Source organism: Barbus barbus, assembly GCF_936440315.1.
Source record: "Barbus barbus genome assembly, chromosome: 38".
NCBI lineage: Eukaryota > Metazoa > Chordata > Actinopteri > Cypriniformes > Cyprinidae > Barbus > Barbus barbus.
The window spans coordinates 6,165,260-6,179,605 of NC_136716.1; the positions used below are offsets into that span (position 1 = coordinate 6,165,260).

At 36.9% G+C, this 14,346-nt stretch overlaps 1 protein-coding gene across 2 annotated transcripts in view; it reads left to right on the forward strand.

Annotated features, from left to right (window-relative positions):
* myof (myoferlin) overlaps window positions 1-14,346 on the forward strand; it is a 30,940-nt gene that overhangs the window by 7,340 nt on the left and 9,254 nt on the right. The window contains exons 8-34 of one of the 2 annotated variants that reach the window (XM_079397324.1): window positions 597-659; window positions 795-845; window positions 950-980; window positions 1,065-1,180; window positions 1,432-1,558; window positions 2,787-2,890; window positions 2,958-3,026; window positions 3,117-3,160; window positions 3,480-3,562; window positions 3,692-3,727; window positions 4,412-4,536; window positions 4,666-4,779; window positions 4,865-5,042; window positions 5,138-5,262; window positions 5,377-5,486; window positions 5,575-5,767; window positions 7,558-7,713; window positions 7,815-7,946; window positions 8,045-8,208; window positions 11,586-11,700; window positions 11,874-11,976; window positions 12,733-12,872; window positions 12,969-13,139; window positions 13,239-13,341; window positions 13,433-13,510; window positions 13,615-13,796; window positions 14,131-14,289. In XM_079397324.1, coding sequence (XP_079253450.1) covers window positions 597-659; window positions 795-845; window positions 950-980; window positions 1,065-1,180; window positions 1,432-1,558; window positions 2,787-2,890; window positions 2,958-3,026; window positions 3,117-3,160; window positions 3,480-3,562; window positions 3,692-3,727; window positions 4,412-4,536; window positions 4,666-4,779; window positions 4,865-5,042; window positions 5,138-5,262; window positions 5,377-5,486; window positions 5,575-5,767; window positions 7,558-7,713; window positions 7,815-7,946; window positions 8,045-8,208; window positions 11,586-11,700; window positions 11,874-11,976; window positions 12,733-12,872; window positions 12,969-13,139; window positions 13,239-13,341; window positions 13,433-13,510; window positions 13,615-13,796; window positions 14,131-14,289 — 3,072 coding nt within the window. The remainder of the gene's footprint in view (window positions 1-596; window positions 660-794; window positions 846-949; window positions 981-1,064; window positions 1,181-1,431; window positions 1,559-2,786; window positions 2,891-2,957; window positions 3,027-3,116; window positions 3,161-3,479; window positions 3,563-3,691; window positions 3,728-4,411; window positions 4,537-4,665; window positions 4,780-4,864; window positions 5,043-5,137; window positions 5,263-5,376; window positions 5,487-5,574; window positions 5,768-7,557; window positions 7,714-7,814; window positions 7,947-8,044; window positions 8,209-11,585; window positions 11,701-11,873; window positions 11,977-12,732; window positions 12,873-12,968; window positions 13,140-13,238; window positions 13,342-13,432; window positions 13,511-13,614; window positions 13,797-14,130; window positions 14,290-14,346) is intronic. The other variant, XM_079397325.1, reaches the window with a different exon arrangement.

Here is a 14,346-nt window from a genome sequence, read left to right on the forward strand (position 1 = left end):
AGAATGCAAAAGTAATGGATATAACTGATACGACACATTCCCTGCTTTTAATATCTGAAGTATTAATGCAACAGGACACAGCTGATCACTTAGAAAGACCTGTGAGGCAACTGCTCCAATACTTATGCTCACATCAGATAGAGGGATGAAACTCTTAAAGTGCTGAACTTCTCAGCTGGTAAAACATCTGTGTGTTGAATCATCCAATAATAAAATGTGACATTCTGTAGTTTTGTCTCATATTAATATTTTAATCATATTTGTAAATGTCTTGACTTCACAACAGAGCAATTTTGTCTTCACTGTTCCAATACTTTTGGAGGGCACTGTATATTCTCTGCTGATCTTCACTGGAAGTAAAAAATTAAATTAAATTTTACTCTTTGGTGAACATGAAAATTCAGTCGTCATTTACTTACCCTCAAGTTGTTCCAAACCTGTATGTGTTTCTTTCTTCTGCTGAACTCAGAAGAACATATTTTGAATAATGCGGGAACATTTCAACTGTTGAAATGTTATGCTCTATGTCTGATTATTTGAAAATTCATTATTTCCCAAAATCGATGTCACTGAATACTATGTATCACTCTTTACAGATATTCTTTTTTAATGTCAACATGTTGCCCTCTGAACTGTTTGATGAGGTTGTAAGCTTCCGGGTAAGAAAGAAGCTGTTGCTGGTCATCAGCTTTTTTTTTAAAAATCATGTTTAAATTATTGTATATTTAATGAATAATAGAAATCTAATGTAATGAATGAGTTGCTGATGATGATGCTATTCTTCTTTTCTGCAGGTGTATAACTCCAATTCTTTCAGAGCAGACTGTCTCATGGGTGAATTCAAGGTAATTCAGTGAAATCCAAAGTGTATTTTTATTTTTATTTTATTTTTTGTGCAAGACCCACTCCGTAATTCAAATTGAACTTATGAATGTATTTCATTTTCTAGCTCGATATTAGTTACATCTATGATGAACCAGGTAATTTTCTGACAATCACAAAATATTCATTACATTTTATCTGTAATTGAATTGATCACAAAAGTAGGTTTTTTTTCATCCCAGCTCACTGTATTATGAAGAAATGGATTCTCCTGAATGACCCAGATGACTCGAGCTCAGGAGCGAAGGGATATCTCAAAGTCAGCATGTTTGTGCTCGGAGCGGGTGATGAACCGCCGGTACGTCCCCTGAACATAACATCTTTACACTATAGATTGACAAATACGGTATTCATCTATAAATGTTTTTTTTTCATTAAAAGGTGCTCTAAGCCATTCTTTTCTTATTTTTTAAAAATGCAATAGCTTACACTTAAAATACTTTTTAAACGATAAAACCCTGCTCTCTACCAGTCATTCATTTTGAAACTTAAAAAACATTATATACCAACTGTATAAACTAATCCCACTGGTTAATGTCTATTTGGCAGGTGGAAAGGAAGGAGCAGGACAATGACAAAGATGATGTGGAGAGTAACTTGCTGCTGCCCGCTGGTGTTGCTCTTCGATGGGTTACTCTTAAACTCAAAGTGTTTCGGGCTGAGGACGTCCCCCAGAGTATTACAGTTATTCCTTACAAATTTGTTTTCTAAAACAGCAAAGCAGACAATCTTTTTGGGGTCATATGATTTGGTTTCTATTGTAAGTCCAGGAAATGGCAACATTGGGTCCCTTCCTGATCCCACAAGGTGGCACTGCACTAGCTGACACAAAACTATTCCCTGGCATTAACTGTTGAGACACTATGGCTGTTAATGCTCCCGTGCTGAGAGACACAAGTCATTTTCCTGATTCTCAAATTTCTATGTAAATTAAGCTAATGACTGAAAAAATCAGAAGGCAGCCGGTATTTTGTTCATGACAATTTTGATCATACTGTATGTTTTCGTTTAAAAATGAGTAGTCAAGAAACTGCTCAGTATAACTGAACTAGCAGATGTTGAAAATGTTAAATGAATAGTTCTCCCAAAAGTGAACATTTACTGAAAAGTTACTCACCCTTAGGCAGTCTAGAAAGATGTAAATTTTGCATTACATCACTTGCTCACCAATGAATCCTCTGGTGCCATCAGAATGAGAGTCGAATCAGTTGATTAAATTCAACACAGAAAATCAATCCACATGACTCCAGTCCATCAATTAACATTGAAGTGAAAGCTGTGTGTTTGTCAGAAAAAAAATATCAATGAAGACATTTCAAATCATCACTTCTGGCCAAAATCATAATCCATAATAACTGGGAATAAGTCTATCCCCAGTTGTCCTCTCACATCAAAATCCACTGACATTTGTTTACCATTGATTTGGAATGTTTCACTTGTGAACCGTGCTTGACCTTTACATATTTCTCCACCGATTCAGAAGAGATGGCTTTTTCACATTACAGACACGCAGCTTGTCGCTTCACAAGATGTTAACTGATAGACTGGAGTCGTGTGGATTACTTGTGACCTTTTTATCAGTTGTTTGGAATCTCATACTGACGGTACCCATTCACTGCAGAGGATACATTGGTGAGCACGGGATGTAATAATAAATGTAATTTATCCAAATCTGTTCTGATGAAGAAACAAACTCATCTACATCTTGCATGGCTGAGTACATTTTTATCAAATTTTTGGGTGAACTATTTAAGTAACTTATCTAAGTAAATGTAAATAAAAGTAACATTTAGAAAGGTTGTATTTACTAAGCTGTTCTAGATTCTTTTCCCAGTCTGTGAAAAAAAAAAAAAAAACTTTAAAATGACAGAAGTTGTAACGCTGAAATTGTGTTTGTTTTTTAGTGGATGATTCCATTACCCAGACTTTAAAAAAGGCATTTGGAGGCCAAGAAGACAAGAAAAATCTAGTGGATCCATTTGTTGAAGCCTGGTTTGCTGGCAAAAAGGTACAACCTACCCAGATATACACATTTATTGCTTCTGCCTTTTGTCTTAACTAATTATGTCTTTTAGCTCTGTACACAAATAATTGAGAAAAACGCAAACCCAGAGTGGAACCAACAGCTCAACCTACAGGTCAAGGTAATTGGCTGGATTGGGAAAGATTTGTTTCTGCACTTTATAAATGTGTTAGTCCTTTGAAGTTTCCCATTGGTGCCACTTGTTTTACAGTTCCCGTCCATGTGTGAACGAATCAAGCTGACTGTATTTGACTGGTGAGTATCAGAGTGTAGTGGTAAGGTTGGGTGGCCACAGTGGATAAGAACTTTTGAAATCTGTTTTGAGAGAATTCCCTGTGTTATTAGTTTTGGAATGTGAGCTGGGAGTTGAGGTTTGGTCAGTGTTTTGAGCTGGGAGGACACAGGCAGGCAGTATGAGTCATAGCAGTGCCGTCCCACCCTCTCCCACAATGCATTCCTCCCCATAAACCAGACTACAGCTACTCCGGGAACAGTGGAAAAACTGAGAGGGCCCCTAGCCGGACTGATTCTATGACACACTGCAACATTTAAGCTGACTCCCCCTCTTTCTCAGGGATCGCCTCAGTGGGAATGATGCCATAGGCACCACGTATCTGGATCTGACCAAAATAGCATCCTCTGGTGGTGAAATTGAAGGTATACAATACAGTATACGCAAATAATTTTCATGTCAAACTTTTTCTTTTTTAACTGCAGGGTCATGTCCTGATCTTTTGAGACTGTGCTATGAAACTCAAAACATTTTGTTTATTTTCTTTGTGATAGAGGATCATCCAGGAGATGAGTTATCAACATATAAAGGTTGAATATCTGCACGGATTCCAAATCTGCAATCCCTTGTGTCCAAACACACAATATATGAATTAAAAAACCACTAGTTAACATGCAGCTCTTTTAAGTTTCATTAAACACATTGTTCTCTCAAACCAACCATCTTTATTGGTCTGTAAGAATTTGGTACCCAAGGGTTTGCAGTTACTTTACGCTTATTATGAAGAGCACTTATGCAATTTTTGGCATGTTGCACACCAAGTAATGAAATAATGCAATTCACAATAACATTAATCATCTAAATAAAATGGCATGCTATAATTATGCATCTAGCTTACATTGCTGGTCAAAACTTTGGAACAATACTTTTTTTTTTTTTTAAACATATTTTTGAAATCAGTCTCTTATGCTATCTTGGTGACCATAAGAAACTTATTTAAAAAATGTTCAACTTTTTTTATTTTGACTGGTATATATCTTTCATCGTATTGTGCTGGCATCCATCAATATCATTGTTTATCCATGTAATCATAGCTTGAGTTTATATAATGAACTTTGTGCACATTTAAAATCACTTCAAATAATTTATAATACTAATCGAAATACTAATTTAAGGAGCTCTGCATTTGGGATGCTTTAACAAACCTCACTCTAACATCTATCCAACTATTATCATGTCACTAGAAACATTTTTATTGATTGTGTTTTTCACAGGAGAGACTGGGAATTCTGAGATGGGCTTCCTGCCTACTTTTGGCCCTTGCTATATAAACCTGTATGGCAGCCCTAGAGAGTTCTCAGGCTTATCTGACCCTTATGAAGACCTTAATTTAGGCAAGGCAAGTGCAGTTGATGAATCTGATAGGTTTCCATTCCCAAGTATTGAGAATTTGTTTGCAGCAAAAATGTTTTCAGCAAAATTGCATTTAAGTAGGCTGAAAGATTTGTATATATATATATATTTGCAGGTTGAAGGGGCGGCTTACCGAGGGAGAATCCTTGTTGAACTCTCCACTAAACTTGATGGGAAGGCGGAGAAGTCTGTGGAAGAAATACCAAGCGATGATCTCTTAGTAGTTCAGGTGAGGCTCTTTGTTGAGTTCCCATACAAAGTAGTTTTTCCACTTGACACCTTTATTTACGCTTTGTGCTCCTTTCTTTGAATAGAAATACCAGCGCAGAAGGAAGTATTGTCTGTGTGCAGTGTTTCACAGTGCAACTATGATCCAAGAACCAGGGGAGCCCATTCAGTTTGAGGTTAGCATTGGCAACTATGGCAACAAGATGGACCTAACGTGCAAACCTCTGGCTTCGACCACGCAATACAGCTGTGCTGTTTTTGATGGTGATGCACATTTTGAAGTATTTAGCGTCTAATAAAGAGATTGAGTAAATGAAAATAGGATCTGTGGTGTTAAGTTTTCTGTTTGGTTCTTCCAGGTAATAATTACTACTACCTGCCCTGGGCCGACACTAAGCCTGTGATTGCCATCACATCCTTTTGGGAGGATGTCAGTCACCGGTTAGACTCGCTGAACATCATTCTGTATATATCTAACCGTTTGGTAAGTGAATGTTTACACTCTCTGTTTACATCACACACTAGTGGTTCTCAACTTGTGTGAATATAATTTATTCTTTGTGCATGAAACCTTTTAATACAATTCCTCCTTTTGCAGCAAACAAACCTCAGTGCGTTACAATCTGCAGTTCAGTCCAAAGCTACAGATGCAAGGATAGTAGAAATCTGGCTGAAGCTCATCAATCAGTTAATGGAAGATATCAGCAGGTAATATCTACTTTAGATCCTCTTAGATCAACATTCATCAGGATTTTTGTCATGCATGTTTTAATTAATACAAACTCCTGTGTCTCAGTTTCAGAATTCCTGACCTGGAGGGGAAGCCCAATCTCACAGCCCTGGATATTCAGCAAAAGATGTTAAGGGACAGTGTTCTGGAGAACATCATGAAGGGAGCAAAACACTTGCTTGAGGAAGCCACAGATGTTAATAAGTGCTTGAGCATCATTGAAGGCTGGCTGGATAAACTCAAGCAACTCGCTGAGGAGGTATTTATTTTTTATCTTGTGTAGGATTGTAGAAACAATTAGGGATACACAAAGTTTTATTTATATATTTGTTTTACTAATTGCTACTAGTAAGGCGATTATGAATATACCAGTACTGGATATTTAGTTTTGTATGCTCGTTTACCTTATTTTTTTATTTAAGTGGGCTGTCTAGTGCTCACTTAGCACAGTTAATCTTTAGAAACTAATAATTTAATAACAATATTAAGTTTTTATACTGTACATTATAATGTTGACTTAATTTAAAGTTGCTTATTTTAATTTTGTGTTTTGTTTATTTCTTTAGTCAAATTCTATACTAATTTGTCTAATCAGCCATTTATCAGTTGGCATACATGAAAATAGTTAAAGTTTATTGGTATCAAACAGAATTGTAATATTGGTTCATTCCCAAACACTACACACTCAAATTCAGTTGTTTTGTTCAACCACTGCTGTCCCTTTTTCTTTCCTTAGGTTGCTGCCCATGTATTAAAAAAAACAAAACAGAAATCACCCCATAGCTCTTAATTATACTTTACATTACCAGTACTTGGTTAGTCTCACATTGCCAGACTTTCACTATCGACAAAGTCAGGTCAACATTGCTACTATTCGGACGGTAATCGTTTCTCATGGGGACGTAAGTTATTTTCACCATTTACAGGGGGTAGTCGGGGATTTCATTGCCATCCGAATCCAGAATGTCAGGGTTTTTCTCTCACCACCCGCATAAAAACCCCCGGCCGAATTAACTGATGTTTTCTGATAAACGCCAAGGTCGTATGGTAATACAAGAAGAAATCTATTCAATGTAATTCAAATCTAACAGTACAGTTACTGTTGTACTTTGTAATTTGCATGCATATTTCTGAAATTCTGGTAAGTATTTACAGGAACAATATTTTATAACTGCTCCACCACAGCGGCTGGGAGCAGAAAGAGAAGAAAAGCATGTAAATATTTAAATGAGTCTTTATTATGGAGCAGCAGGTAATACAGCAATACAGTTTTAAAATGTGTATCATATACAGTTATATACATGACTATATCACGTATAATTATATACTATAACGCGTCTGTTTTCCTATTTTTAAACAGGAGATTTAAATAATCAAATAATAAATAGGATTATACTTTCTATAAATAAAATAAGCTTGGAATAATAAGAGTACATTTAACATAAAATCCTTCTTGCTGATCTACGGACACAACAGTAATTTTTAAAAAAATATATTTTACACTATAATAATAAAAAATTGGTAAATAAAATACATTTTATTTCCAGCAGACAATCTGGCCACGTGAGCAGCGCGTTCTCGGGTTCGTAGGATCACAGAACTCGCTTCTCCACTGTGAATAAATCGCCATCCGAATCCATGAGTTTTATCACTGAAGTGCCATGTACATTTTTTTTACAGACGTCCATATGAGAAACAATTACCATCCTTATCAGGCTTATGACGATATTAGTCCAGTAATTGCATAGCACTATAAGGCTACGAGCAGAAGAAATTATTGGAAATCTGTGGAAGTGCTGAGTTTCAATGGACTTTGAAATAATCAGTACATTTGACTTTTTAGATGGACAAAGAAATCACTTTTTTGAATATTTACCTGCTACTATGAACCTCAAAAAAACTTTTACAGATTTTTTAAATCATTTTGTCCTCATGATGCTTAGTAAACAACTCCAGACAAGTTGGCGCACCCCGATTCTCAGGAAGTAGCGTGGAGCTGGTTTTCTAGCAGTGCTTATGTTTTTTGTTTTTTTTAATCTTTTTTCAAAGCCTCAGAACAGCATGCCTGATGTGATTATCTGGATGCTGAGAGGAGAGAAGAGGGTAGCATACAGTCGCATCCCAGCCCATCAAGTGCTCTATTCGTCTTACAATGAGCAGGCGTGTGGTCAATACTGCGGGAAGACCCAGACTGTCTTTATGAAGGTACTGAGTGTTCGTACCATGCTGGTTTTCAAATATTGGACAAACAACATGTTTAAACTTTGCTCCATGAAAAGTATCCCGTGATTCATGTTTCCCAACAGTATCCCATGGACAATAAAAAAGGTTTGAAAATTCCCGTCCAGTTACGTGTGAACATGTGGCTTGGGCTGGCAACAGAAGAGAAGAAGTTCAATCATTATGCAGAGGGTATTTTCAATGTATTTGCAGAACTGGTAAATATAGTTTTTTTTTTTTTTTTTTTTATGCCTTTAGGTCTGGAGTGAGGCAGTCTTGAGTTAGGAGCTAAATTTGAAACCATTTTCTCTCACAGTATGAGAACCAGGCTCAGGTTCTAGGGAAATGGGGCACCACCGGTCTGCTGAATCGTAGCAAGTTTTCTGATGTCACGGGCAAAGTGAAGCTGAAGCAGGAGTATTTTTTGCCCCCGGTTGGCTGGGAGTGGGAAGGTGGCTGGGGTGTTGATCCAGAGAAAACGTGAGTTGTTACCCACCCTCAACACAAACATTTGGAAGTAGCTGGCACATTTCCAAGCCTAATTATTACTGTTTATCATAATTAGGTGTAGACATTTGAACAAACTAGCAACACTAAATGTTAAACTAAAGGCTGAAATTTTTTAAATTTTAACTCCCCTATCGCATTAAAAAATTGTATACATCTTTCACATTGCAGGGTCAGTTTTGACCTGGAGAAACATGAGCTTATAAAACTTATAAAAAAAAAAATATTTTTTACTAAAACATATTGTATCTGTGAGTGATTGCGCACAAATTTCAACGTTTTGAATGTTACTATGTGTAGCTATGTAATATTACTATATTTAAAAATTTAATTTAAGATCTAGAGCAAATATCGGCACTCTTGGTAAATATGATCAAAGAAGGCTGTGAAAATTAATCTGCATTTTTAATCCTTTTGATCTTTTATTAAAAAGAATTCACAAAAATCTAACCTTTCGTTGGATAATAATAATTTTAAATGGGGGGAAATCTCATTATGAAATAAAGGTTTTCTCAAATACACAATTATTGGCACCCCTAGAAATTCTTATGAGTAAAATATCTCTGAAGTATATTCCCATTCATATTTTCAATTTTGAGCACTCCAGGGTGGTTTATGAACATGAAATTATCCAGCCATGGCTTCCTGTTTCACAGAAATATAAATAGGAGGGAAAACAAAGTCCAAATTCCCTTAATCATCCATCACAATGACAAAAACCAAAGAATATATTTCTGATGTGCAGCAAAAGATAATTGAGCTTCACAAATTAGTGAAGTGGCTTTAAGAAAAGAGCTAGAGCAGTGAAAATTCCCATTTCCACCATCAGGGCAATAATTAAGAATCAACAGAAAATGTTACGATTCTGCCTGGAAGAGGACGTGTGTCTATATCGTCCTAATGCACGGTGAGAAGGAGAGTTTGAGTGGCTTAAGACTCTCCAAGGACCACAGCTGGAGAATTGCTGAAAATAGTTGAGTCTCGGCGTCAGAAAACCTTAAAAATTGTCAAACAGCACCTACATCACATGTTGTTCTGGAGGGTTTCAAGAAAAATTCTCCTAGCTCATCCAAAAACAAACTCTAGCATATTCAGTTATCAGACACGACTGAAACTTCAAATGGGACTGGCTTCTATGGTCAGATGAAACAAAAAAATGAGCTTTTTAGCAGCAAACACTCAAGATGGGTTTGGTGAACACAGGGATAAAAAGTACCCCATGTGTACAATTAAATATACTGCTGTATTTTTGATGTTGTGGGCCTATATTTCTGCTGGAGATCCTAGACATCTTGTTTAGACACATGGCATCCCGGATTCTGTCAAATACCAACAGATAAAAAATCAATAAGTGACTGACTGTTAGAAATCTTATAATGGGCCATGTTTGGATCTTCCAACCGTACACTAATCCTAACACAAACCTCAAAAACAACACACAAATGGGTCACTGGGCACAAAACCAAGCTTCTGATATGGCCATTCCAGTCCTCTGACCTGAACCCTGACATGAACCCAGCACTAACATGGAGCTGTGAATCTAAAGGGTCTGGAGTGATTCTGGATGAAGGAATGGTCTCTGATCTCTTGTCATGTGTTCTCTAACCTCATCAGGCATTATAGGAGAACATTTAGAGCTGTTAAACTGGCAAATGGAGGTTTCAAAAAGTATTGATTAAAAGGGTGCCGTTAATTGTGGCCAATGTATTTTAGAGAAAAACATTTATTTCATAATGATATTTCCCCCCATTTTAAATTCTTATTATCCAATGGAAGGTGAGATTTTTGTGAATTTTTTAAATAAAAGATCAAAAGGATTAACAATGCAGATTAATTTTCACAGCCTTCTTTAACAAAATATATTAATTTTACTGGCATCAACTTTCACTTTTTGAATGAAAAAGGTGATCAACAGTCTGAATGGTCAATGCTTTATCAATAGGTGGCAGCAGAGTGAAATGTGGGCTGCACCTTTTTCAAACTCTCTTCCTATTATATTTGGTCCTTGAACTTTTGCTTAACACCCCTTTGGGTTGTAGTTGACTAGATATAGTTTATGTCACCGATTGTTTCTATTATCTTTGTATGAGCATATTCAAGTTTACCAACAAGATTCAGACTTAGAGTTGTGTGAGATACTGGAAGTTTGAAAAAAAAAAAAAAAAAAAAAGTAGTTTGATACAAATCTAGCTAATACATGTATCAAACATGTATGTAAAAAAAAAAAAAACAAACCAAAAATATTTTCAAGTGTAAAGCCACAGACCACTTCTTTGTCAAAACTGGCCTGAATGTGAAAGGTGTAACAATTTAGTTTAAATGGTTATATTTCTTATTCTTAAATTATTTTTAAAAATCTGAAAAAAGTAAATGTGTATTGTAGTTTTTTTTTTTTTATGTACTAAAATGAATGTTTTTACAATTTTTGGTCACACTTTATATTAGGTGGCCTTAACTACTAGGTACTTGCATGAAAAAAAGTATAATGTACTTATTGTGGTTATATTGTATAGCAAAACATTTTTGCTGCTATTGAGGTGGGATATGGGTAAGGTTAGGGACCGGTTTGGTGGTATGGGTAGGTTAAGGTGTAAGGGGTGGGTCATCAGTGTAATTATAAATGTAATTACAGATGTAATTACATATAGGTATTTTTTTTTAAAAAATAAGTACAATGTAAAAACATGTGTATATATACAATAAGTGCATTGTATCACTTGTATGTTATTAACTTAAATGTAAGTACATGGTAGTTAACACCACCTAATATAAAGTGCGACCCAATTTTTAAATGCTGCTTCCAGGTCAAAACTGACCCAAATGTGATGGGAGGGTTAATTTAATTGAACAGCTGTTCATGTGTATGTTCAGCCCGACAAAAATATTTCTTTAAAACTGGTCAACCAGTTTGGGAAGTCATGGCCTAATGGTTAGAGTCGGACTCGTAATCGAAAGGTTGCGGGTTCGAGTCTCGGGCCGGCAGGGATTGTAGGTGGGGTGAGTGAATATACAGCGCTCTCTCCACCCTCAATACCATGACTGAGGTGCCCTTGAGCAAGGCACCGAACCCCCAACTGCTCCCCGGGCACCGCAGCATAAATGGCTGCCCACTGCTCCGGGTGTGTGTTCACGGTGTGTGTGTGTTCACGGTGTGTGTGTGTTCACTGCTGTGTGTGTGCACTTTGGATGGGTTAAATGCAGAGCACGAATTCCGAGTATGGGTCACATACTTGGCCGTATGTCACATCACTTTCGACCAGTAAGATTTGCATTGATGACCACCACTCATATTTTCTTCAGAAGCAGTTACAGTCTAGTCAATAAATAGTTTTTCTTGGGTGGATGGGTAGTCTGCTGACTGAGGCTGATGCAGGACACACAGAGTTCGTGGATGAGGTCTATGAGAATGAGACTCGATTACCAGGAGGAGAATGGAAGCTTGCAGGAGAGCCTTACACTGATGTGGTAAAAGCATCTGCCAGCCTTCGTTTCATATCAGATGTTTAATAAAGTCATTTGTTCATTTATTTGTGATTTCTATTTAAACAGCCTCTACGGCACTAGTACGTCTAGATCTTAGTGGTTTATAGTACCTCTCAAAAATACTGTTATTCTCCATTATTCTCCTTTATTTACAGAATGGAGAAAAGGTTCAGGGCCCTACAGAGATTGAATGCCCACCTGGCTGGAAGTGGGAGGATAACTGGACTTTTGATGTCAACCGAGCTGTCGATGAAAAGGGTGAGCCTGCCATTATTCGTTTACAAATCTTGCCATGTGTTCTTAACAGTTGAGCTGCTTTTAAATTATTTTAGTTATTCCAAACCTGTGAGACTGAATTTCTTCTGTGGAGCAGAAAATAGTTTTTTTTTTTTTTTTTGGATAAAAGGAAAATATACAGTGACCAGAGGCAGCCTCTATAATGGCGGAAAAAGCACTATAAAGGCACCAAGTAGACCACATGACGTGTGCAATATTTCAAGTCTTCAGAAGTCATGGATTAGCTTTGTTTAAGAAACAGACTGGCACTTAATTTTCTAGAATTTATTTACAATAAATTTTACATTCACATTAAAGCACTTTACACATTAAACACGTCATGAAAGATGTATGAAACTTTAGATGACAGGCTGTTAGGTCTTTTACAATCTGCTAGCAATCACAAGATGGCACAAATTGATTGGCTTCTGCTGATTCTACAACCAATAATCTTGCTTGCTCAACATTTAAATGGTCTGCTTCAAGTGTTAACTGTAAGCTAAACCTCCACCGCGCTATCGTAGTTCCTCTGAAACCCTCCAGCTCCACCTGTCTAGATTTGCTCTTGGATTTATGTATGCCTATTCATGTAGAATCAGTATATCTTTCATGCTCACACAAGCGTGTCTGCATATCTGTTTGCACTAGTCCATACTGTAATGATTAAAACTAGTTTAGTTCATCCAATTTAAATATTTGGGCTGTGTACAGTTATATGATGCTTGTTTGTAAATTTAGGTTGGGAATATGGCTTCACTATTCCAACTGATGACAAGCCCAAATCTTGGGTGGCAACTGAGAAGATGTACCATGTTCATCGTCGCAGAAGAATGATCCGACCTCGCAAAAGGATTCCTGGTGCCAAAACGGCTGCTGATGCAAGTGTATATTGTGCAAGACTTTTCAAAGTTAATTAGGGTCGTATGTTTGATTGTGCTTTTATAACGTGTATTTCCTAACTGTTTGACATGCAGAAAAAGGATATAGGAGATGCAGAGGGATGGGAATACACCTCACTCATTGGCTGGAAGTTCCACAGGCAGCAGCGATCATCTGACACGTTTCGTCGGCGGCGCTGGAGGAGGAAGATGACACCTGCTGATCGGATTGGAGCCTCGGCTATTTTCAAACTGGAAGGAGCTCTGGTTAGCATCAAAGCTGCCGAATTTTAATTTTAATTTAAATACTTATTCTGTTTTTTGTTAGCCATATAATGAACTCTTCACTGCTGATTTGCTTGACAGGGAGTTGACATGGATTCTAAAGGTGATGAAAAAGGCACTAAAGCGGAAGCTTCCGTTAAGCAGTTTGGAGACAACACACCGACTGTATCATGCACATTTGACCGTGAGTTCATTAGGAACAGAGATTTCAGAAACACTTTCTTTTTTTTTAAGAGTATCTGTTTTATTAACATTGAGCCTGATTTCTCTTGCAGAATCCAATGCATACCACTTGAGAGTCTATGTTTACCAGGCCAGAAACCTTACTGCTCTGGACAAAGACAGCTTCTCAGGTGTTATAGCAGTTTTGATATTGCTAATACAGTATGTCTTTTAATTATCTGTAAAAGTGACCAGGCTTTTATTATAACTAAAATCTTATTGGTTTAAATTGCAGATCCATATGTCCATGTGTCATTCTTACATCACAGCCAAACAACAGAGACAATCCGAAGTACCTTGAACCCAACATGGGATCAGACTCTTATTTTTAAAAATGTGGAAATCAATGGCGATCCCCAGTCTGTCGTCCAGAATCCACCCATCGTGGTTATGGAAATCTTTGACAGTGATCAAGTGGTTAGTCTGATTTCGGTAACACTAGTTTAGGGACCAATTCTCTCTATTAACTAGTTGTTAATTTGCATGCAAATTACTAGCATATTGGCTGTTAATTGGTACCTTTAAAAGCACATATTAATGCCTTATTCTGCATGACTAGATTTTAGATCCTCTAAACTTAACATCTACCCAACTATTAATAAGCAGCAAATTAGGACATAATATTAAACAGATTTATTCTCAAGTTTACTGGTACATAAGACAAATACTAACAACTGTGTGTATATTCTTGCACTTTAGTATGCAAGTGTCCCCACAGCCTGAATGATTTGTGTTTTGTCAATCCTGGTAGGGTAAAGATGAAATGCTTGGCAGAAGTATATGTGTACCTATGGTAAAGTTGACTTCAGGCATGGATGCATCTCCTAAACTCCTCTGGGAGCCTGTAAAGCACAAAAATGGTCCTGCTGGGGAGATTCTGGTGGCTGCAGAGCTCATTCTGAAGACCAAGGTGTGGTTCTTAATAGAATTTAGGTCTATTTAACCACATTAATGGCTGCTTTGTGAT